The following is a 23340-nucleotide window of genomic DNA, read 5'->3' as shown; positions in this document are numbered from 1 at the left end:
TTGCCACTTAGTTTATACAAGTTTCAGAGTGGAACAGGGCAGGCCTTGAGGGTCATGTGAAATGGTTCTGATGGAATCTGTACATTTGCATTGTTGCTTATGGCAATTGCTCACTAGGCTATGATGCACTCAACTCTGCATCCTGCCACCTGTTCCATTCAGCCAAGTAGATTCATAGTATAGGGGCAGAAAAGGAGTGATCCCTTTTCCCTCCCCCTCATAAGAGTCAGGACTGATACCCCTATAACAAAAGACAGGTTATCAAGACAAAAGCATAGCACATTTATTTAATCCTAGTTTTACATGACACGGGAGTCTTGAAGATGAAGATCCAAAGCTTCATGGAAGCCATCTGATTTTATGCTTAGGATCAGCAAATTAGTGACAAATGTAGAAATGTGATTGGACAGAAAAAGTATGAGCCAATGGCAATAGACTGGAGAAACCTAGTAAGGACTGTCTGTTCAGACTCGTCTTGGCTTCTCTTTTGTAGCATTTCTTCCTCCTAGTTATGGGGTAAGAACCCCTCTGGAATGAGGGTCTTAATTTCTTTATGGTCAGCTTTTACACAGAAAGGTGGGAAGAAGATTAGAGTCATCATTTTAGGCTTTATGGCTGGTCTTTGGGACAAGGCATTCTGGTTTGTGTGGCCCAACTTGGGGAGGAGGCTTTATGGCTGGTCTTTGGGACAAGGCATTCTAGTTTTTGTGACCTGCCCTGGAGGAGGATGAACGGGGAGAGATAGGAGGGAAGGAGAAAGTCAGAGACTTGGCTTCTTCATTTTAGGGTGGTGTTTTCTGAGCCCCAACACTGGTACCTGCCAACATGGTGGCCCAGCTAGTGGGAGCCAGGCTTCCAACAACCTCCTGACACAGAGGGAATGGTGCAAGAAAAACAAAGGGCCAGAGAATGCAGAAATGCCTCTGCCATTTGGGATGTGGACTCTGTCTCAAACCAATTTTTCTTTTGGCTGAATGAAATCCATGAGGAGTCATCAGTTAAATGATGTGAGTCACTTGACATGAGCCATTAGTTAAATGATGATATAAGTCACTTGACAAATGTTTATTGAGTGCCATGTGTCATCTAGGTGTTGGGCACTGCAGTGAGCAAAAGCAAGGTCCTTGCTGACATGGAGCTTGCTGTTGCATAGATGCAAATGGACAACAGATAGACACTTCCAAGTGAGATATTTCAATGGTGATAAGAGCTTGTGTAGAGCACTGAAGTCGGATGATGTGATTGGGCTGGCTACTCATTGGCTCCTTTAGATGGGTGGCCAGGGAAGGCTTCTCTGATTGACATTTCAGCCAAGATCTGCAGATGATGGAAGGAGCCTGTCTTGTGACACTGGAGAGGACAAAGGAACAGCTGGCAAAAAGCCTCTGACATGGCACAAGAATGAAGCTGGCACGTTCAAGGGATGAGACCAAGACCAGTGGGACTGCAGAGCAGAGGGGCAGAGAGGGGACACCTGGGCTCATGGAGGTGAGCAGAGGCCAGATCACACCAGGAGGAGTTTGTGATTTATTTTAGGTGGGAGGAAAAGCCATCAGAGAGATCTAAGCTGAGCATTACCATAACCTGACCTACATTCTCAAGATCTCAGGTGAAGCAGGAAAGTCAACAAAGCAAGAGAGTCCACCTAGTGAGTGGTACAGGTGGGGATGGAGAGAGTATAGTTGCAGGGATGTTTCAGTTATGCAGAATTAGTGCTTGCATATGGATTCCATGCAGAACATAGGGAAGCAGGAGTTGACTTAATGCCTAGATCTGGAGGTAAAGAATTCATTGAACTAAGGGATGTGATGGTTAAGGTTAGCACAGGTCCTAATCATTAACTGATCATTTTCAAATGCATGTGACAGTGGGCAGGCCGCTGTATGTTCACCAGTCCCTGGGGACAACCTTCATCTCCAGGCAGAGACTGATGTGCCTGAAAGCTCCCAAGCTCTGGGCCAAACGGTACATGGAGGTATAGCCGTGTTTAAAGATGTCTGTAAATTCAAGCAATGGGAAAAGTGCCCTGAACCATGAAATGGTCCTATGTGGAAAATTAGAATGTTAAAGCCAATAGAAGACTGAGCAAATTTTGCCAAATTAGAAATTACTATACTTACATGAGACAAAGCAGAACAGAGCTTTATTTTCAGTTGCTTTTTAGTGACATTTTGAGTTTGGCCCACAGTGTTACTTGCATTTTGAGTGGTACTAACATTTTATCACACTTTTCTCTTTAAACGTTACTGTAAAAGTATGTTTGTGTTTTTAAGTGTGATTTTATTATATCCAAGAGGCACCTTTTTATCTTGGCCATACATAATCACAAGTGAATAATAAAAGTCATTAGGAAAATAAAATTATCTTTTTAAAAATGTTCTTCCCAGTAAACTTTTCTGGAATACAGATCTTTTGAACCAGAATGCAGTACTCCACTAGCCAATAAAAACCTTTCAGTATCCTGGTCATCAAAGAAAAGATGGGATATATTTTTCAAGGGATAGAAAGAGCATTATTTAAACTGTGTCCATGTAAGAAATTGAGCAAGATGTCATGTTATCCCACATCGAAACCAATTTAATGACAAGTAACCAGTCTGCTATTATAATCGAGAAGGAACTGGATGTCTTGGGCAGTGAATCTCTCTGGTTCCTTTTTGTTTATGTTCTTAAAATCCCAAATAGAAACAGTACATATGTTTTCCTTCTCTGAATTTTATTTTTAGAAAATCTGGAAAATGAAATGCCTTCAGTTCAGCCACATGACTTCCATTAGCCTTAATGGGAGAAAGGCGTCTTCATGGAGGAAAAGAATAACCCCCACGTGTATAAATAATAGCAGGCCTGTAACCATGGGGAGGCCTTGCTGCCATGCCTGTTGTCAGCTGCGTCCTGGAGGGGGTGGGTCCTGCCCAACTCAGACTCCCATTCAGGATGAGTTGGGATTGAACAATCAGGGCCTCGCAGGAGCTCAGCGCCCAGGAGCACCTTCTCTGGCCCAGCTCTTCGCCCTCCGGATCTGGGCTGGGCAGGCTCTGCATGACTTACCAGAAATCCCATGCCATTTGGACTGAGCCCCCTTCTTACTGGATTCTCTTCCCCAACTCCAAAGTGTATACCAGTGTGACCCTAGAGCTTGTCCCATTGACTGGTCTTTTCTGATAAATTTGTGCAATTGTAATTCATTTCAGTTCAACCAGCATGAACCTGAGCCCCAGCTCCATGGGAAGCCCATCAGGAGGACCGCCCACATTGGAATAACGCACAGCCCCTTCCCTCAGTGCTTGCAGACTTGTCATAGAAGGGTCCAGACGTTCTTATTCACTGCTTGGCCTTGGACAATTATGTTCTTTTACTCCTCACACCCTGGGGTAGAGCGGGAGTTCAGCACAAATCTCACTATATGCTTCTCAGCCCCATTCCCCACCCTAGTGCAAATTTTGGTGTCCAGATGAATCTGACCAAGGTGTTTAAGGGCATCTTTGAAGGTGAGAAGAGAGAGTATGCTTGTTCCAGCACGGAAGGGCACAGAGGGGCAGAGGCTGATGTCGCCCCCGCTTCATTCCTGTTTTGCATTTAAAGTTCACTGAGCGTCTCAGATCTCCTCCAGCTCCTGCAGGCAGCTCTATATCCTTCTCCCCTGTTCCCCAGGGGACACAACACAAGAAAGGAGTTGGCACATTGAAAGGACAAGACCAAGGCCAGGGGTGTTGGACAGCAGAACCTCCTCCCCCAGCACGCTTTGGTTTGTTCCAGTCTAAGGACAGCCCTTAGCTCACCCTCCGAGATGGTCACACCCCTAACTCGCATCGATCTTCATCTGGCCTTCATCCAGTGACTCTGGCAAAAAAGGCAGGAAACAGCCATCTTTGAGCACGGGGGTGAGACGTGGGTCAAAGATTTAGCAAATGGGCTTCCTGCCTTTCTGTATCATCTTGCGTGTATATATTTTTTCTTAGACTTAAAATAAAGAACAAAGTCTATGTCACTTACAGATCCTCTGTTTAAAGTCGTGCCTTAGCTATGGGCCATCCTGGGGCTGAGTCAATTATAACAAAGGCTCATGTTTGTGCACTGCATTGTTCTTGTCGCGTTTTCCAGTGGTCCCATTTCCCCCTCCTGTAGCAGGATAGCGATCAGCCTGTGATGTAGATGAGGAACTTGAGACCAGATGGATGGAGTGACCTGTGCATCATCACCCACTTAAAGGGTGGCAGAATCAGGCGGGAATAGGTCCCACTTATTTATTCAAAGATTCCAAGTTATTCCAAGGGCCTGTATTCCAAGTTACTTCCAATGCCTTCTGTCTTTCTCAAATGATGCCATGTCACAAACCAACCATAGGTCCCAGTTATTTATTCCAAGGATCCCAGGTTATTCCAAGGGCCTGTATTCCAAGTTAGTTCCAATGCCTTTCGTCTTTCTCAAATGATGCCATGTCACAAACCAACCACCCTGAGAGATTTTATTCATGCTCTCGCTGGGGGACTCTGCCAGGGGCATGAGTCAGCAGAGCTGGGCTTGGTGGGATTCTGAGCAGCTGATGACCTATCTCTCCAACAGATTGATGGGAACTACACCATGATCAGATGTACCTGGGTGCTTTAAGAACTACAGCACAGGATTTTACAGATATGTTTATGCCATTTCTGGTGAATCAACAGATGCAGAGATTGTATGTATGGCAGAGCTGCTGAAAAGTGACTCAACTATATAAAAAACTCCTATTCCATGAGGAACTTTTTAAATCTACCACAAATGACCACTTTTAGAAACATTGCATGTTTAGGCTTAGGGAAATGGAGCAAAAACTGTACAAAGAGCTCCCTTGTACCCCTGGCCCTGCTTCCCTAATGCTAACATGTAAGATGTTAACAATGACCATTCTTTTGTTTTTTTCTTAAAGAAACAAGCAAATGCAACCTAAAGACCAGCTTCCTGAAAACTCACTTTTTAAGGGGATCTGTACTTGCTCTAAAAAAGATTTCTTTGAAAAGTGTCAAGGCAAAACACAAAGGAGTGTGGCAGGTACTGCGTAGACCCAGAGGGTGTGAAACGTGGCAGGCCTATCTTCCTAAGAGAAGCTTTGGAAAAATTTGACTGGGGTATTCCGAGGTTTAAAAGCCCAATGAAAAGAAATCAACTATCTTTTTTTTTTTTTCATGTTCTTTAAAAATGTTGAGTATTCTGACCCAAAAATGGGGAGAAGGTCTGGGGAAAAAATATGCACATCCTACAGTCATTCCGCATAATTCATTGCCAGTGGTGTGAGTTTAAATAAAACAACACTCGGCTGTATTCACTGAGCACTTAAAAATGTCAGAAGTTTGCCTTCTCCACATTGCTCCAAAAATACAAAACAACAACAACAACAACAAAAAATTAGCCGGGCGTGGTGTTGGGCACCTGTAGTCCCAGCTGCTGGGGAGGCTGAGGCAGGAGAATGGCGTGAACCCGGTAGGCGGAGCTTGCAGTGAGCCGAGATCATGCCACTGCACTCCAGCCTGGGCGACAGAGCGAGACTCCGCCTCAAAAAAAAAAAAAAAAAAAGTAAAATGGTGATACATTTATTTTCCAAAAGAAATCCCTCCCTCCTTAGGGTGTAAAGGAAGTGCTTTTCCTAGGTACAAATATTCACGGTAGCTTTCAAGAAGCAGTTAAGCATATTTCTATTTTCTATACCTAAGTGGTCTCACGGGGCAAAGCCATAAACCAAATATGTTTTGTTTCTTATGAATTACTCTCAGCGAAGAGAAATAACTCAGGAAGTCCGCGTTAAATGGGAGTGATTAGAAAGCGGAGCATTTGTCTGGTGCCGCAGCACCTGTTTATTGCATTGAGAAATGGTCGTCATTTGGGGAGGGACTCGGCAACAAAAGGACATTAAATGTCTAAGCCTCGCAGTCACAGGAGACGGAGGCAGAGAAAACCAGCTGGGGTCAGTGTCGCCTTCCTTGCATCCTGCCTGCAGCCTGGCCTGCACTGACGCGAGCTCCTTTGGTGGCTTGATTTATTCTTAGTGACTATTTTCATGTGGCATGTGCTTCTCTTCAGAGGCCCTAGGGACTGTCTCCAATTCTGATTGTCAAAAATAGTTCTTCAAAGGGCGCAGTATTCTTAGAAGGAGATGCACACAGGGCCACGTGTTTCCAGCTGAGTTTGGGTTGATGTGATTGAGGTTTGCAAAAAGTGTCTGAGAAAACCAGAGAGATGATGTCAGCCAGGCTAGGAAGCGCTTCCAGCGGCCCCAGGAGCGCTGAGAAGTGGAACTCGGGGCCTTTTCCACGGGAATCATGCAGCCTTGGAATTCACTTCCTTTCCTGACATGGAATCCTCTAAGATATTTATATCTTCCCAAAATGGGGTTTCCAGATCTTGTAATGGAAGTGAGGGTCTGACGGGGCTGGAGGGAGGAACAGGACTGACCTGACCGGGAGAGGCAGGAAGTGGAGGTATTTTGTGCGAGGTAAGCCTGTCTGCCTCCTGGCCCCAGCCCACAAAGCACCAAAACCATGGATCCCTTACAGTCGGTGTCCTGAAAACACGTTTGGACGTTGAATACATATCAAAAAAACATATTAGAAAGGGGATTCTGTGATCAGAGCTCTCAACAGTAATATAAAACCTCTGATTTTGTAACTCCTCCTTAGGCCTACTGTTTGGTCATATATATTTCACATTTCAAATTGACTCTTCAATTTTGTTCATTTCCTTCACAACTCAGCATGAAATCAACCCATTTCTGGCTTTAGTCCCATGACCATGAATTAAGGTTAAAGATTTGCTTCTTCCAGCACCTAATGATCTCCATCTTCAACTTAATTATAGTTATTAAGTTTTGCCAAGCATACTCATATGCCCATTTGCTACTCATTTTTATAAAGAAGGGAAAATGTAGTATATGTTCAAATTATTGCCAGGAAACAGCTGTCCAAACAAGAATGACGGCCATGCTAATGATGAAGGCAGCGTCCTGAGCAGGAGGCTGTGGTGAGTCGATGTGCCAATATTCAAAATCAATGCATGGAAGTTGTTGTAGGGGGATATTCTAAAATGTAGGAGAGTCAAGATTAGGAACATCAAGATCTGCTTGTGTGTGGACCATCCCGGGGCTTAAGCCTAAGCATGAAGATAGTTGAGGGATGATTAAGGCCTTAATTTAGTATCCATGAGCCCTCACTCACTGATCTAGCTGGGGCCCTCCCTAGACTGCCTGCAAGTTTTAGTCTCATTCAAGATGTTTTGTGGCTTGCTGCCTTTTGGCTTTCAAAATAGTTCTCTCCACGTCCCTTTGACCAGGCTCATTAGCTCAAAGACTCTCCAGGGCTCTCTCAGCCAGCTCCCACATGTTGGATATATTTGTTTGGTGATTTGGACTGCTCAGCACAGGTGACATTCACTGCTCAGTGCTGGAGTCAGAATTGATTATCTGAAGGAGCCCGCCTGGTCTGCCCAAATGCAACTCAAAATGATGTCCATTCCTTCTATGGAAGGGCCATTATTCCCCACTGGCCTCACTCTTCGTCCTTAGATCTCTGCGGCTTGCCCTTGGCTTACTTGCTGACAGAGGACAAAGCAAATGAGCCGATGATATTGGGGGAGGCCTGCAGGCCATCTTGTAAGCCCCATCAGAGTGGAATCCTCATAGGGGAATGGCTGAATTGCAAGTTACGTTCAGATGTGGCTTTGTCAGGCGTTGCCAAAGTTCCCTTGTTTTACAAGCCACATTGAAAGTCTTTTTCTTTTAAAAGATAAGTTAAGTCCATTCACATTTATTGATACGACCAATGTTTGGTGTCAACATTATCATAATTTAATAATTATTTTTATTTTTCATACTTGTGATATTTCTTTCCAAGATATGTATTCTTTGCTATATATGCATTTACATCTGTTTATTTGTTTTGGTATTTAAGAAGGTTTGTGTTTTTGTTCTAGCAGATACATTTGTACTTACACTATTTTAAATTTCTGTAGTCCTTTTTCTGAGAGTAGTTGAAGGACAGGAAAGGAGAAAGCCAGGCTGACTGTAGGAGTCCTTAAATTGTTTGTTCTTATTCTTGTTCTCTTTCTGGGAACCTGATGGGATTGCACACCCGCCACCCTGACATTAATGGTTGATGTAATCCTGAGTGAGGTGACTCATCTAGAGTGGAGACTTGATGAGCCAGTGTGACAATCCATTCCATCCACTCCTGTCAGCACCCGTGGTCATGGAGGCAGATGGAGCCTCCTTGACCTTCCTGAATGACCGTGATGGGCAGAGACCCCCGGGCTTGCACAGGCCATGTAACAGGTCCTGCTCCTCAGACGTGGACATGCATGTGAACCACTTGGGAACTGGTTACAATGCAGATTCGGATTCAGTGGCTCTGAGGCGAGGTCTCAGATTCTGTGTGTCTAGCAAGTTCCTGGGCATGGTCAATGCTACTGGTTGGTGTACCACGTTTTTAGTAGCAAGTCACTGTGCCACCAAAATCTGCTTGCTTTTGTTCTTTGTTTCTTCACTGCAATGAAACCTAACTGTGTGGGTCTCAAAGTATGGTTCCTGGAGCAGTAGCATCAGCATCACTTGGGAACTCAGAAATGAACATTTCTGGGGCTCACTTCTGATGTACTAAATTGGAAACCCCAGAGTGGGCCCAGCAGTCTAAGTTTTAACAAACATGCCATGTGATTGTGCTCTATGCTACCACGCATCTGTCTACTCTTATACCTTGATAGATCAATTAGGACTTGTGTTTAACTCTGAGTAACTAGATACTCAAAAAGCAGTGGCTTAAAAATGTAAGAGCGTATCTATTGTAAAAAAAAAAAAAAATCCAGAGTTGGGCAGCCTGGGGGAGGGTATGGCTTTGGAACCTGACTCCTTCCTTTCTATTTCCTTTAGGTGTGGCTCTCATTATTATGTTCATAAAGTAGTTGCCAGAACTCCAGCCTTCACATCCACATCCACACTAAATACTGTGTGGACCATCTCCTCTCAAGACCTGTTCAGTTCTCCCAAAGGACTTTTTCTACTTATATCTCACTGGCCAGAGCAGTGGCCTACGATGCCAAAATGTTTTTAGCTAGGACCATTGCCATCTTGAACAAAATGGGGGTTTTCTAAGTTAAAACAAAAAAACAAAAATGGGTATTGATTAGGCAACCAGATGTGCCTGACAACAGAGGTGGTGGGGACTTGAGGGCTCAGTGATTCTGAGTAAAAGCCATGAACAGAGTAGCATTCTGTGAGCTGGAAGAGTTAGTGGATGTAGTCAGAGAGTAGGAGCCTTAAATCTACAAGCTCAGAGGTGAAGCAGCTGTGGTTGTAGGAATGTGGGGCTGGTGTGGAGATGATGGCCATTGGATGTAGGAGGCATGAGGGCAGGAATTTTGTTTTTTCACTGTTGCATCCCAAGTGCCCTATAACATTTCCTGGCACATAGTAGTTACTCAATAAATAGTTACATTGAAGAGAAGTCAAAAAATTTATTTGAGGGAGCAGGAGAAACCCACAAAAAAACTTTGTTTCCTCCTTTCCTGGAATGCTAAAAGCTCAGTACCCTCAGATGAGGGTAGTAGGTTAAAAGTCTGACATGGAAGCCACCTCCCTTCTTCACTCATGCACATGCACACACACTGACACACACACACATGTATGCATGCGTGCACGTACATGTCCAGTAATTCTGGGGTGACCATCTGGTCCTGAGCAGACATTTCACTCTGTGGGGACCTTGGTCAACATTCCTCTATGCTGTTCCCTTCAACTCCTGGAAGATTACCTTGATTTTTTTTCTTCCAATTTTTAACATGCAGCATTGCCTGCTTGGTAATTGTCAGAGTACCCAGGAAAGCAAGAATGGGAGGAGACATGAAAGCCTGCTGAAATTGCCAGGCGCCAGGAAAGGAGAACCATCAACAGCAAGGAGCCCAGCACCCAACTCCACTCCCAAACAGGCATGTCTTGATGAACCTGTGCTGTTATGTGTCAGTGGGTATGAGTATGAGAGAGGGTGACCCACTTGAGTTACAAGCTGTATCCAAAGTGGAAATGAAAGAAATGAAGGAAAAAGCTCATATATTAATGTACTAGAAATATGTCATAGCTCCCAGAGACAAATACCGTGAGCATTTTGGGGAGTGTCAGATTGTCAGTATTAATTTTTAATACTTTTCTATAGGTCAGGTTTCCTTTACAGTGATCATTTATTGCTTTTATAATTTAGAAAAAGATTTTTTAAATGGAAATGTCTTAATGAAAATAATTATTACTTCAAAGGGTCACTTTGGGAAACTTTAGCAGTAAGTTTTAAGAAAAGCTTAAAGTTATGTATCTGTGTGCTTCCAGAATCTAAGCCATGCTTTGGGGATAAAGGACTGTAGGGTAACTGATATTCTGGGACTCTAATTCCTGAAAGAAAGGTAGAAAGATGTGATCTAATAATTAATTGAAACTTGTTTCTGTTGATCATGTTCGCAATGTAGTCGAAGTAATCTTGTTATTAGGAAACGGGCATGAGTGTGTGCACATGTGTGTGTGTGTGTGTTTTATTTCTGCCTTCCAAATAGTTTTGTTACATTTTAAGACTTCTGTTCATCAACCTGAAAATCTCTAGGTTTATGACATTATTGGAATAATCATAACCAGCTAATAACAGAATAATAATGAATAACTAGAACTGGCTAGTTATCCAGTCCTTTCTAGATATTCTTTGTGTGGGTAGATATATATATTCCTACTTTGCAGCAACTACATGTGAGTCTTTACGTCAAATGAGAGTTGCCTGCACAATTGCCCACATGGTACCTTGAAACTTGACACTAGAACAATAACATTGAATATACGGGGATTTTTTCCTTTTTCTCTGAATACACAGAGTGCTTCTGATCACTGAATTTGCATAATAGTATCCTAACATGCTATTGACATCTTAACTATGATTCTCCCTTCCTGACCATCTGCCCAAGCTCCCAGAAGAAGGAAGGCTTTTCTCACATATCACTACCACAGTTTACAAGTCAGTCTGATTTCTTGGTCATCAGCCCCTCTGCCCCTGAGGTCTGCTGCTTTAGGGAGAAAAGGTTCTAATGGTTGACGTTTATAGCAGAGGAAATCTGCTTACTGTCTAGAAAGGCATTTGTAGGAAGTCTGGTTTTCTGGCGAGGAAAGGCCCCCTCCATGTCTGCTTCCTCCAGCCCCGCTGTTGCCCCTTCATCCCTGTGGGTTGATTTTCAGGTTGGCTGTCCTCCTTGGCATTCCCATTCCTTCTCTCTCCTTCCTTTTCCCAGTGGCGCCAGCTCCAGCTCTGTTTTTGCTGTGGATCATCTTTGTGGGTAACGCAGCTCACTGCTTCCATCCTCTCTGCCGGGAGCTGTTTATCCCATTTGCTATCTGCCTCCTCCTACCTTTTTTGACTCCCTTCCTGGGCTGCAATGCCACTACATAGAAATTGAACAGAAATGTGCTGAAACAATTATTGGTTGATTTTAAACAGAAGTCTGGATGCGGTGAAATACAGAGATACCAAATGGAGACCCAATCCCACGTGAGGAAATAGAGTTTTAACCTGCAGCCAAAAGTTGAAGCTTTAACCAGAAAAAAAAGCAGAGAAAATATCTACCAGTCTTGTCCATGTAATAGGCTTGTTCTATTCTGTTTTCTTTTCTTTTCTTCTCTCTCTTTCTTTTCTTTTTCTTCTTCCTTTCTTTTCTTTCTTCCTTTCTGTATTTTTTTTTTTGAGACAGAGTCTCGTTCTGTCACCCAGGCTGGAGTGAAGTGGTGCCATCATGGCTCACTGCAGCCTCGAACTACTGGGCTCAAGTGATCCTCCCATCTCAGCCTCTAGAGTAGCTTGGACCACAGGCACATACCACCATGCTTGGCAAGTTTTTTTGTTTGTTTGTTTGTTTGTTTGTTTTTTAATTTTTAGTAGAGTTAGGGTTTACTATATTGCCCAGGCTGGGCTTGAACTCCTGCACTCAAGCAATCCTCCTGCCTCAGCCTCCCAACATGCTGGGATTACATGTGTGAGACACCATGCTCAACCTCTTGTTTTTTAAAAGGCCACAAATTAACTTGACTTTCTTTTATTTCATCTTCCATGTATTGTAATTGGAGGTGGTTTTGGGTTTTCTCTCTCCTTTGAAAGGAAAAGAATAAAGCAAACAACACTTGCTTGAAAAGCTGTGCGATTGGAGTACCCATTGTTACTGCCTCTTCCTTCCTCTTTCATGGCCTCCATGTCCATGGATTAGCATGCATCATGCAGAAGAATGCCTTCCCTCCTCCTCTGCAGCATGCAACATGCAGAAAAATGCCTTCTCTCCCTCTGCAGCATGCAACCTGCAGAAGAATGCCTTTTCCTCCACTGCAGGACACAACATGCAGAAGAGTGCCTTCCCCCCTGCAGTATGCAACATGCAGAAGAACACCTTCCCTCCTTCTCTGCAGCATGGAACCTGCAGAAGAATGCCTTTCCCTCCACTGCAGGACACAACATGCAGAAGAGTGCCTTCCCCCCTGCAGTATGCAACATGCAGAAGAACACCTTCCCTCCTTCTCTGCAGCATGCATCCTGCAGAAGAATGCCTTTCCCTCTACTGCAGGACACAACATGCAGAAGAATGCCTTCCCTGCCTCCGCAGCATGCAACGTATTTATTGCCTGCAGAAGAACACCTTCCCTCCCCTCTGCAGCAGCCTCTCGCTTGCCAAAAGGAGACAGCAAAGGAGAGTCCTCAACTCACCTGCAGGCGCCCATGCAGAGTGGGTGTTCAACAGACACCCAAGCCTGCCAATCTCTCTTAACTGGTTTCCAGTTAGATGCTGTAGTTATAGAGCTTGCTGGAAGAGAACCCAGGTGAGAGGAAGAGGTGAGACACTACATATAAAATGCAGACCCGAGAGCTTTGCAAAGGTGTTGAGGGCAGAAGGCAGTCTGGGGCTGTTTAGGTTCATGGCAAAGAGCATTAGGGCTTTTAGGAGATGCTGAGGGCCACCCTGCAGTTGAGTTGAGAAATTGTTGTTTATGTTGATGGCCCAGAGACAATGACACAAGCTTGGGTTACTGGAACTCTTAAGACACGGTTGGTTGTAAGATGGCCCAGATTCTGCGGGGAGAAAACGTCACTGCCCAGAACATCAGCATGTGGAGGAAATGTGTGGTTTACACTCAGGGAGGCCTGCTTTGTTCAGAGAGGTCTTTTTGGTTGAGTGGTTGGTTGAAGTCTGTTTTAAGAGGGCAGGAGGCTACACAGAGCTGTGACCCAAAACCTCAGAGACAATCTTTCCCTTCCTGAGTGAATGAATGTTCTAAAGAGCTAAGTTTCATCTTCAATACCAGAATGCCTTTAACACAATTTAAACTAATCTGGATATAAATGATTCTAATGTGAGTTCTGTATGTCATTTACCTACCTTGGCTATTAAAATTCCCTGGGCAGCTGTACCCTCCCGGCTCGTGTGTCTGCTTTTCATAGTTTTCTTACTCTTCCTTTGAGATGTGACTGACAGTCTTGCTGTTGTACTGGTTTCTCTCCTTAGCAACCACTCATGCTTTCTGATTTTCTACTGTGCCAAAATTGCCACAGTTATGAGACGGTGTGCATGTAGGGAGCCACTGGCTCAACAGGGGCTCATATAAGAACATCGAAGATTTGTACATTTGGAGAGATAATAAAGTATCTTTTTCTATCAGATTGGCTTGTGGTGACATTTTCTGGCCAATGGAGGTAAAATGTCTTGAAAGAGACCCATCTTTTTCTCATATTGTCCTAAGGACCTGCATGGGCTGGCGGTGTCCCCACCTAGCCCAGATGCATGCCTCTTCTCGGCTGTTCTTGATGATGTGTCATTGAGGTCCTTGAAATTCCGCCACCCCCAGTCCCTGCCCTGCATGGGTTTCCACAGGACTCACATTTCACTGCAGAATGTCCTGCTTCAACTTATCCCTAAGGCCTGTTCTTGATGATGTGTCATTGAGGTCCTTGAAATTCTGCCACCCCCAGTCCCTGCCCTGCATGGGTTTCCACAGGACTCACATTTCACTGCAGAATGTCCTGCTTCAACTTATTCCTAAGGCCTGCAGTTGAACATGGTGAGGTCAGGAACAGAAAATCCGGACCAGCCCACTCCCCTGATGCTACTCCTGCCTGCCAGCATGCCCGGACACATGCCAGCCCTGCCTGATGCCAACCGTGATCAGTCCCTGGTGTCCAGGACTCATTCATCCCTTGCTACTTTCTTCCCCAGAATCAGGTCCCATATACTCACATGAAAGCTATGGCCCAGCCAACCTGCTGAAGCCTCCTCTGGAAGCTTTTATCTAACAGATACAATGATGTCCTTACCTTAAAATAGCTAGCTTTTGGCCAGGCGCGGCGGCTCACGCCTGTAATCCTAGCACTTTAGGAGGCCAAGGCGGGCAGATCATGGGGTCAAGAGATCAAGACCATCCTGGCCAACATGGTAAAACCTCGTCTCCACTAAAAATACAAAAATTAGCTGGGCATGGTGGTAGGCATCTGTAATCCCAGCTACTCAGGAGGCTGAGGCAGGAGAATTGCTTGAACCCGGAAGGCGGAGGTTGCAGTGAGCCAAGATTGTGCCACTCCAACCTGGTGACAGAACGAGACTCTGTCAAAAAAAAAAAAAAGCTAGCTTTGTGCTTGCTAGTCAGAATTTTGATATAAAAACATATGGGTTAAGGGTAACTACATAGGTGGGAAAGTTAAGAGACAAAAAGAACGTGGAGTAACCCACAGTTGAGGTGAGTGGTGAGTGGTCCTGTCCCGTAGAATGTGGGTGGGTGCCATCCAAGAGTAGCTCAGATGTCTGAAGCCCAGGAAATATTCCACTTCTTAATCTAGGAGGTAACTTTGTGGGTGCTCTGTTTAATATCTTTACATTGTAAATATAATGGATTTTGCAATAACAGAAGGAATTTACCACTGTTGGGCAGAATATTTTGGTTGGTTTTTTTCACTTCCTGCTGCATAGCTCAATTCTGGGATAATCAAGTTTGTGAGATTATTGCGCTATGGCATGTCAACCAATTTGGGAAAAGGGGATATGGGGAATGTTTCTATTTAAAGGACATTCATGATGGCCTAGCCCTCTCCATGTGTCAGACTCAGGACGGGGGCTTTAAGCGCCTGTCCAGTGAATGGAAATGCCCGAGATAAGTGGCTTCATTGGCAGGCTGCTCTCAAGTTGGCCAGATCCTGCAGTGACTGTGGGTCCTCAGTGGGGTGATGCAGTTTAGCATGTTGGGCATGAACCGAGAACTCTCAGCCCACTCGGTCCCACTCGCACGTGGAGTGCATGGGAGGAGAAGAGCACACATGCCGCCTTGTCCTGTGAGGGCCCACCTGAGGGTGACTGCACAGCTGACGATTGTACGTTTCAGAATGCGTGAAATGAGACCTGATCAATCAGTAGTCAGAAAAGTCCTTCTTTGGCTGCATATTTCTTTTCTCCAGTACACTAACCACCTTCTATTTTCTCTGAGTTGCTTTAACTCTTCCAAGTCACAGCCTGAACATCTGACTTACACAAGCTCATTCACATAAAAATTTATAATAAACTAGAGATAGATAGATGATAGATAGATTAAAATATTGGCCAGTTGATCTCTTTAAATCTATAAATAAATACGTTAATTTAAAAAATCATACTCCAGGATGGATCCATATCACCTGGCAGATTGAGACTGCATCACTGATAACTAATTTGGTTTTTGATTCTGTCAGAGAGCTTTAATAAAAGAAAGTGATGTATGACTATTGTCAGACTTGTCCTGTCTGTAATATTTTGTACTTAAACAGAACCAATGTTTTGAAATAAAAGTTTGGAAACATTTTCTGTACAATTTAGCAAAGCCAACTTTATAATAGGTAGTCAAACGTCTCCAAATGACAAAGGCTGATAACAGTTTCTTTCTTTTTGGTACTTTCTATGTATCCAACACTGGGGCCTGCAGGCACTTTGGACCTACATTTTGTTTATTTGTGCATAAGAACGTGGAAAGCTGGGTTTCTTCCCCTCTTGGTGAATAAGAAAATTGATGGCTCTCAGGTGGCCTCACCTGCGCTGGATCCCATGTCCAGGAAGGTGCTTTGGGGGCCCTCTAGCCCCAGACTTTTTGCTCTTCCCTCTGTACTACACAGCCTGGCCCCACCCCACACAGCCTGCTCCCACTGGCTGGAGCAGTGGGGACTCCAGGACAGAGGGCGTGGAACAAATCGCAGACTTCTGAGAAATTGATGAGAGAGGTTGGTAGTCATGAGCTCAATTCCTTTTTATATATAAGACATTTGAGAAAATACAGCAAGAATATTCTTTTGTGTGTGTGTGTGTGTGTGTTTGTGTGTGTGTGTGTGTGTGTTTGTGTGTGTGTGTGTGTGTGTGTGTTTTTAGTACAGACGGGATTTCACCGTGTTAGCCAGGATGGTCTCGATCTCCTGACCTCGTGATCCACCCTCCTTGGCCTCCCAAGCAAGAATATTCTTATAACTTTTGTTATTCCAGGGATTCCCAATGTGTTTTTTTCTGTCCCAACACACAGGAAGGCTAGGACACATTCCCACTGGCAGCAATGGTGGGGCCATTTCTCTTGGGTGGCATCAGCATGGGGGGTTGAAAACGTGGTGCAGTCCCTCCCTTACTTAAAAAGAGTAGCTCTTTAAAAAACGTGTAGGGCATTCCAAAATAAAAGAGGTTTAAAAAAATCGAAGAGTACAAAATGGATGGTGAAAAGAAAGCCTGTCTTCCACTCCCAATTCCTAGTGTTACATTGCCCTCTCCTGAGACAACACAGTCTCCCGCATCTTCTATGTCCTTTGAGAGATTTCTGAGTCTAAAAGCATTTACTGGGGAAGCACACTGTCCTGCATTTTGCTTTGTTCATTAGATAATGTATCTTACAGATTAACCCACATCCACACAAGAGCATCTGCCTCATTCTTTTTAACCGTTGCAGAGCATGAATGTACCATAATTTATTTAATTAGTCCCCTGTCGATGGACATAGGGTGGTTCCCAGGCTTTTGATAGTACAACATGGAAACAAGTGACATGTTGTACACGTCTTTAAACCCACTGCTTTATTAGAGCTATGCACGTTGACCCGATAAATTGTTTCCTATCTCTGTATTCGCCATAGTACGTAACTCAGCACCAATGCTTCTGCAATAGTAATCATAATAAACATTTATTCAAGCTGTGCATCACGTACTGTGCTAACCACTCTACATAAATTACTATTTCATGATAACATTACCTCAATTTTCATATTTGAGATTTATATAATAATATAGGTATGTTGTTATATACAATATAATCATATAAATTATATAAAAGATATAATTTGTTATAGAAATAAACTGATTACAGAAACCTAAATAATATAATAATAAATAATTTAATATTAGTCCATTATATTATTGCCTTACCTCAATTTTATAGATGAGGCTGGAAAATTTAAATGTAGCAGAGGTGGGATTTGAACTCAGGTACTCTGGCCCCAGAATCAAGGTGCTAACTCACTCTATTGCTCACTGCAGATAATGTAATATGAGTTCCTAAGGACACCACCAAGCACAGTCTCTTTCAAGCCCAATCCAAGATAGCACTGTATGCAGATGGTGCTCCTAACTGAACTTGCAGTGCTGTACTCCCCTCCAAGTCTGTCCCGAGAAAAGCACCATGTGCGGTAGAAGTCAGTACATTAGATTGGATTCATAAGAGATTTTGAGCACAACTCTCATTTTATTTTTAGTACACACAAAAGTATTTTCTGGAAGCAGCAAGAGGCAACAAGGAGAAGTATGTATGACTGTGTCTGCTCCTCCAGTGGAACAGAAGCCCACTAGACATTTCCTTCCCATTGGGGATAGCTCTCCAAGCGATGACTGTCTGTCTAGAGACCTTTCTGAGCCCACAGAGAGACGACATCAAAGCTTCCTGAAACCCAGAATCGTTTTTCCTGGGTTTCTTTGCCCCTTACAAGATGTATGTGCATCTCCGCAGGAAGACAATGGTGTTCAGATAGAAAGCAAGTTCCCCAAAGGTAAGGAGCGAGGGTGGTGGGTGACATCATTTGGTCTTGACCTTCGATAAAAATTTGTTGATTGCCTACCTGGACCTCGTGCATACTGTCACCGTTCACCTGATGAAGCCTCCCCTTCTCCAACTGGGAGAGCAGAGTGGGGACAAATGGTTGCCAAGTAAGAACCTCCCAAGCACCCAGGAGGCAGCCGTATGTGGGTCAGGGATTTTCAAGACCACTGTGGGCAAGGCCAGTACTCCCTTGAGGCTGAGAGAAGACCACACCCAGGTGCACAGCGGATTCTCAGGCTCAGCTAAGGAAGGTTGGAGATGCAGGTGTGTGTGGCTGCTCTGAAGGCAGCAGGTCCTCTGGGTTGACTGTGGCCCTGTGACTAACTAGCAGGGATATAATGACTAAGGCGCGGGGCTTCCACAGGTCCCCAGCGATTAACAAGCATGAGACACTGGAACTCACGTGCCCAAAAGGTAGGTCCCAAACTCAGCCTTCCACAGAGGAAGAAACCAAGAATTAGAACACAGTCATCATTTCTCTGGGGATCAAGTTGCTGACCACTACTAAATGGTGCAACAAACAATGTTATAGAAAGGACACAAGAACACATTGGAAAACTGTCCTGTGGCGCCCGGTTATGTCAGCAGGAAAAATGTACATTTCCTATCATTCTAAAGATGTTCTCAAAGAACTATGGAAAAGGACAGAAAGAAAGATATCAGCTTGGGTTGTAAAATTTAAATTGGTTATGGCAATTATAAAAGTAATTTCACTTGGAACACAAGTTAATCCCTAGCTTCTCATTCATTAATCGTTTAGAGAAGCATTTATTAAGCACCTACTGTATGCCAGATGCTGTGCTTTATATCCCCTGCCCTCTAGGCTGTCAGTTGGCACAGGAAACAGTCAGCAGCATAGCCGTGTCTGTGTGGTGGGCCATGGGGAAGCCGAGGACGGCCCCTGACACTCCGAGGAGGGTCTGTGCAGAGGCATCTTTGCCAAGGAAGTGATTTGAGCAGGAACTTGAAAGTATATCTGACGTTTTCAAATCAGATCTGAGGGCAAAGAGCATTGCAGGCTAAGGGAAAGGCACACATGACGCAAGTGGCTGGGACAGGAGGAACATGGTTGATTTGGGGACCTGCAGAGGGTGGGGCCAGGGCGCAAGGGTTGTGGGGGTGGCAGTGGCTGGCGTGAGTCTGCAGAGGTCACGTGCGTCAGGTTGGAAGGCCTTTCTAAACCCACTTAGGAAGTCTGGGTTGAAGGCAGAGCCAAGCCTTTGAAGAGGAAGAGACATAATTAGATTTGCTCGAGAGGAAACTACTGCCTCGTGCGCAATGTGGAGGACAGATGGGAGAGGAGCGCGGCTGGGGGCTGAGGCCCAGCCGGCAAGGAGAGCGTGGAGTCACTGTGCAGGAGGGGCTGCAGCTGCAGAGACGCTCAGGATCCAGGGATGGGTCTTTGAGCAGTGAAGAGGTGGGAGTGTTAGGGTTGGCCCTTGGGTTTCTGGTTCTGGTGCTGGGGAGAATGGTGGAGAAGGAGGCAGAGAAATTGTGGCTTCCTCCCCTGTGCACAGGGTGAACTAGAAAACACGCTCACAAGAAGACATGGAAACAGTGTGGCAGAAGGCAAGATTAACTCCACAGGATGGGGGTTGGGGCTAGTGTTAGGCCTGAAGGGGCACTGGGAGACGGGGGGTGGGTGGGGCAGAGTAGTCGCTCTTTTCCAGAAGGAACCAGAGCAAATGCTCAGAAAAATGAAAGAGCATGACTGGAAACCTTCTAAGTGGTGTGCTGTTGGTAGACACTCCAAAGCGACAGCTGCAGGTGGGACGTCTACCATGAACAGCCATGAAAACTCCAGTTGGCTTGGGCTTGTAGGTAATAGGAACTGTAGGTGGGTTTTGAGCAGAGGTTGGACAGCTGGCCCAGGAGAGGGAGGACCCAGGCATAAATGGTGAGTTGTAGTTGTTGTAGTCATTGTAATCATGGAGATGCATCCCACGGACAGGTGAGCCTCCAGCAGGCCACCTCTCCACTCCCCACAGAATGAGCTCCTTTTGGGTACCTGGTGCTGTGGAGAGATGCAGAGTGGGTATGATATGGTCCAGCCCTCGAAGGAGTCATAGGCTTGTGAGGTGAAACATGATCTTCCAACCCCACCTGGTGATGGATGCTGCTGAATGAGTGATGTGTGTTCCCTGCAGTGACGTAGCAGAGGCAGGGATGGGTCGTGCCTTGGGAAGGGGAGGGAGGCTTTTGGAAGGTTTGGACTCAGCCTGGAGGGTGGGAGTCCACTGGGCAGAGGAATCAAAGGGGCTTTATGGAGATAGGCAAGCATGTGGGTGAGGAGTGAGGGAGAGGCTGCCATGCATTTTCAGAACTGGGGTGGTTTCAGCATGCTGCGTTGAGGGAAAGGTGCAGTGAGGCAAGTAGTGGGGCTCATATGGGAGGCGGGAGCTAAGGACAGAGTGAAGGACATTGTGTTGCTTGCTGAGGCCAGTAAGTGCCCAGTGAATACTCATTAATCCCCAATCCATCAGAAACTGTCCTGCCTGAGATGCTGTTGGATCCATTCATTTCCTGACCTTTTCCACAAGGGAAAGTCAAAATGGCCCCAGGAAGGGCCCCAAACCAGCCTTGAAGGAGAAGTCATCCCAATTACTTGTGCAAAGCCAGTGGTCGTCTCCAGCAAGTGCAGGGGAGGGCTCTATAATTGAATACCAGTGCCCTGTCCTTATATCATCAGTGTAGTAAGCGCTGGGTAGATTAATACACTGTCCCAAAACAACCGAACTGTGATAATTGGACAGGACACACTTAATATGAAGCACTGAATAGAAAAGTTTCTTTTCATTTTGAGCAAAGCCATCCTAACCATCAGAAGCCTACGGAATACCTCCCTGGCATAATTAGCTGGTCTTGAAGTCTGGCTGAATGCAAACGCTCTTCCTTGTGACCGGGGCAGCCAGGGGCTCTGTGATGAGGCATGATCTTGTCAGCTTAACGAGGCCCATTAATAATCCACTGGCGTTTCTATTTTCAAAATTGTCCTCTGTGTCTAACCGTATTGAGAAGTCAGGTGAAAATCACTTGGTGCCCTCTAAATGGGATTCTAAATCTTCTCTCCTAGGAGATTACACATGCTGTGACTTGGTTGTAAAAATAAAGGAATGTAAGAAGAGTGAGGACCCCACCACACCTGAGCCCTCCCTAGCAGCACCCTCGCCAGCACCCCGCGACGGAGCAGGGAGCCCTGGCCTGTCCGAAGACTGTTCTGAGTCTCAGCAAACGCCTGCAAGATCTTTGACCTTGCAGGTAAGGCCTTCTGTGTGTCCTGGCTTGATTCCTGCCAAAGGGAGAGATTTCCTAGGGAGTCCGTGAGCACACAACCTCACTTGCACCTCTGAGGCTGGAAACCTGATTTCACTTTGTAGCAGCTGTGTGACTGGGCAGGTCCCCTAAGATTTCTGGGCCACTCTGTCACTGTTTGAATAATGGAGATAATGACACTGACTCCTCCAGGTTAGAATGAAGATCAAATACTATCAGTAGTGACAGTGACAGCAGCAGTGATGGATGCTCCAGCATTCCACAGGTCACTTCCTAGGCATCAGTGCCTCCAATCCATGCAAGGCTCCCAGGAGGTAGGAGCATACAGGGGCTCCAGATCTCAGTGTCTTCAGATGAGGACACTGAGCCTTTGAGAGGTGAAGTTGGCCAAGGTCACATGGTCATGAATGGAGGGATAGGAAAGTCTTAGTTTGGCATCTTCTCCCAATTGTTTTATAAAATGTAGTATGCACACATTTTATAAAGTTTAAAAAAATACAGAGAAATAAAAATTAGGAGGGCAAACAACCTCAGAGGAATCCTCTGCTAACTGTATTGCACAGCTAGCCACACCTTCTTGGAAGGCACTTAATAAGGTTGCAAACCTCCCTGCAGTTGCAGTTGTGGAGATGGCTCCATTGGCTGGCTCCTGTACCCAGGGGGCCTCGGTGGGACCTGGGTGAGGCATTCATGGTGCCCCCAAAGTCTCTAAGGCCATTCTTGGTGGGGTGGACAGCCAAGGCAGCAGCTAAACCTGAGCCACCATGCTGTTCCTAGGGGTTATCTCTTTAGGCATGGAACTCTCTTGAAGCTTCAGCACATCCAGTGACTTGTACCTTGTGATTCTCTGTTCCTGGTGGCTGGCACCACGTGGGGAGCTGGCCAAGAAGACTTCTTCGCCAGCGTAGCTGCCAGGGACACATATGTGATACAGACCGAGCCCACACTTCTTCCCCCTGGGCACTCTGAGCTCCCAAGGAAGAGGAAGGGGGCAGAGGAACGTTTCAGTCATGGCAGCATGCCCAGTGAGCCTTTGCTGAGCATATACATGCAGGACTCCTACTGTGTGAGTGATGCATTGTCAATGAGACACGGCCCATGACTTCCTGGAGCTCACAGCCTAGCACGGAGGTAAACGTGTGACTCACTGTTGCTCAAGCCCATCGGTGAAGCACCATGCTCTGGCTCAACAGGACATTTCAACAGGGATTCCTGGGGTAGATGGAACTTGAGCCAATGGCTATGGGTGGTACTTCAGGCTGGGGACAACTTGAGCAGAGACACTCAAGGAATAGGAAGTTAAGACCATAAAAGGCAGTGCAGGAAAAGAATGGGGTTCCCGTGGATAGGGTGTTACCATGTGATCTACCAAACTACCATGAGCCTCAGTTTTTGCATCTGTCAAATGGAAAGAAATATGCCTGCCTTCCTGAACAGTTGTGGGACTCCACGAGATGATGAATACACATCAAGCACCTAGCCCGGCATCTGGGACAGAGCAGAATGGCAGTTAGTCTTGTTCAGGAGACCTGTGTGGGTGGCTTAGTGCATGGAGGTGGGAGTGGAGACATAGGGACTTCTGACATGGTTTGTGGAGCTCACAGAACTTTCTGTATAGGCAAAGGTTTCCTCCCAGCTCTTTCTACCCAGGAGGAGGAGCTGTTTCCTTTAGCCGCAGTTGTGGTGCCTCCTGAAAGAGCACGTTTTTCACGCCGAGTGGATGATCTGTGTCTGTGCTTCTTGGGGCTTCCAAGTGCAACAGAAGCAAGTGACTCAGCACCTCCATGCCCTCCACACCCACGTCTCTTTGGAATACAGAATGTAGGGCTCTTGGATTGTCTTTTGGGAACAAATGACTCAGCAGAGTAGAAAGATGAATGGGCAGACGTTGCCTCTGCACTCCCAGCTTTGATGCCAGTTGCCGGTCAATCCTGCTGCAGCAGGGGCCTCGGCGCTGGCCAGG

At 45.6% G+C, this 23340-nt stretch overlaps 1 protein-coding gene across 7 annotated transcripts in view; it reads left to right on the top strand.

Annotated features, from left to right (window-relative positions):
* The window catches only part of C8H10orf90 (chromosome 8 C10orf90 homolog), a 246098-nt gene that overhangs the window by 188057 nt on the left and 34701 nt on the right, over positions 1–23340 (top strand). For 6 of the 7 annotated variants that reach the window (XM_055352073.2, XM_031015708.3, XM_055352074.2 and 3 more), the window contains 2 exons: positions 17764–18054; positions 21178–21362. In XM_055352073.2, coding sequence (XP_055208048.2) covers positions 17764–18054; positions 21178–21362 — 476 coding nt within the window. The remainder of the gene's footprint in view (positions 1–17763; positions 18055–21177; positions 21363–23340) is intronic. The other variant, XM_055352075.2, reaches the window with a different exon arrangement.

This window comes from Gorilla gorilla, chromosome 8 (genome assembly GCF_029281585.2).
Source record: "Gorilla gorilla gorilla isolate KB3781 chromosome 8, NHGRI_mGorGor1-v2.1_pri, whole genome shotgun sequence".
Lineage (NCBI taxonomy): Eukaryota > Metazoa > Chordata > Mammalia > Primates > Hominidae > Gorilla > Gorilla gorilla.
The sequence above is the reverse complement of the archived record's forward strand: the minus strand, read 5'-3'. Positions and strand labels throughout refer to the sequence as shown.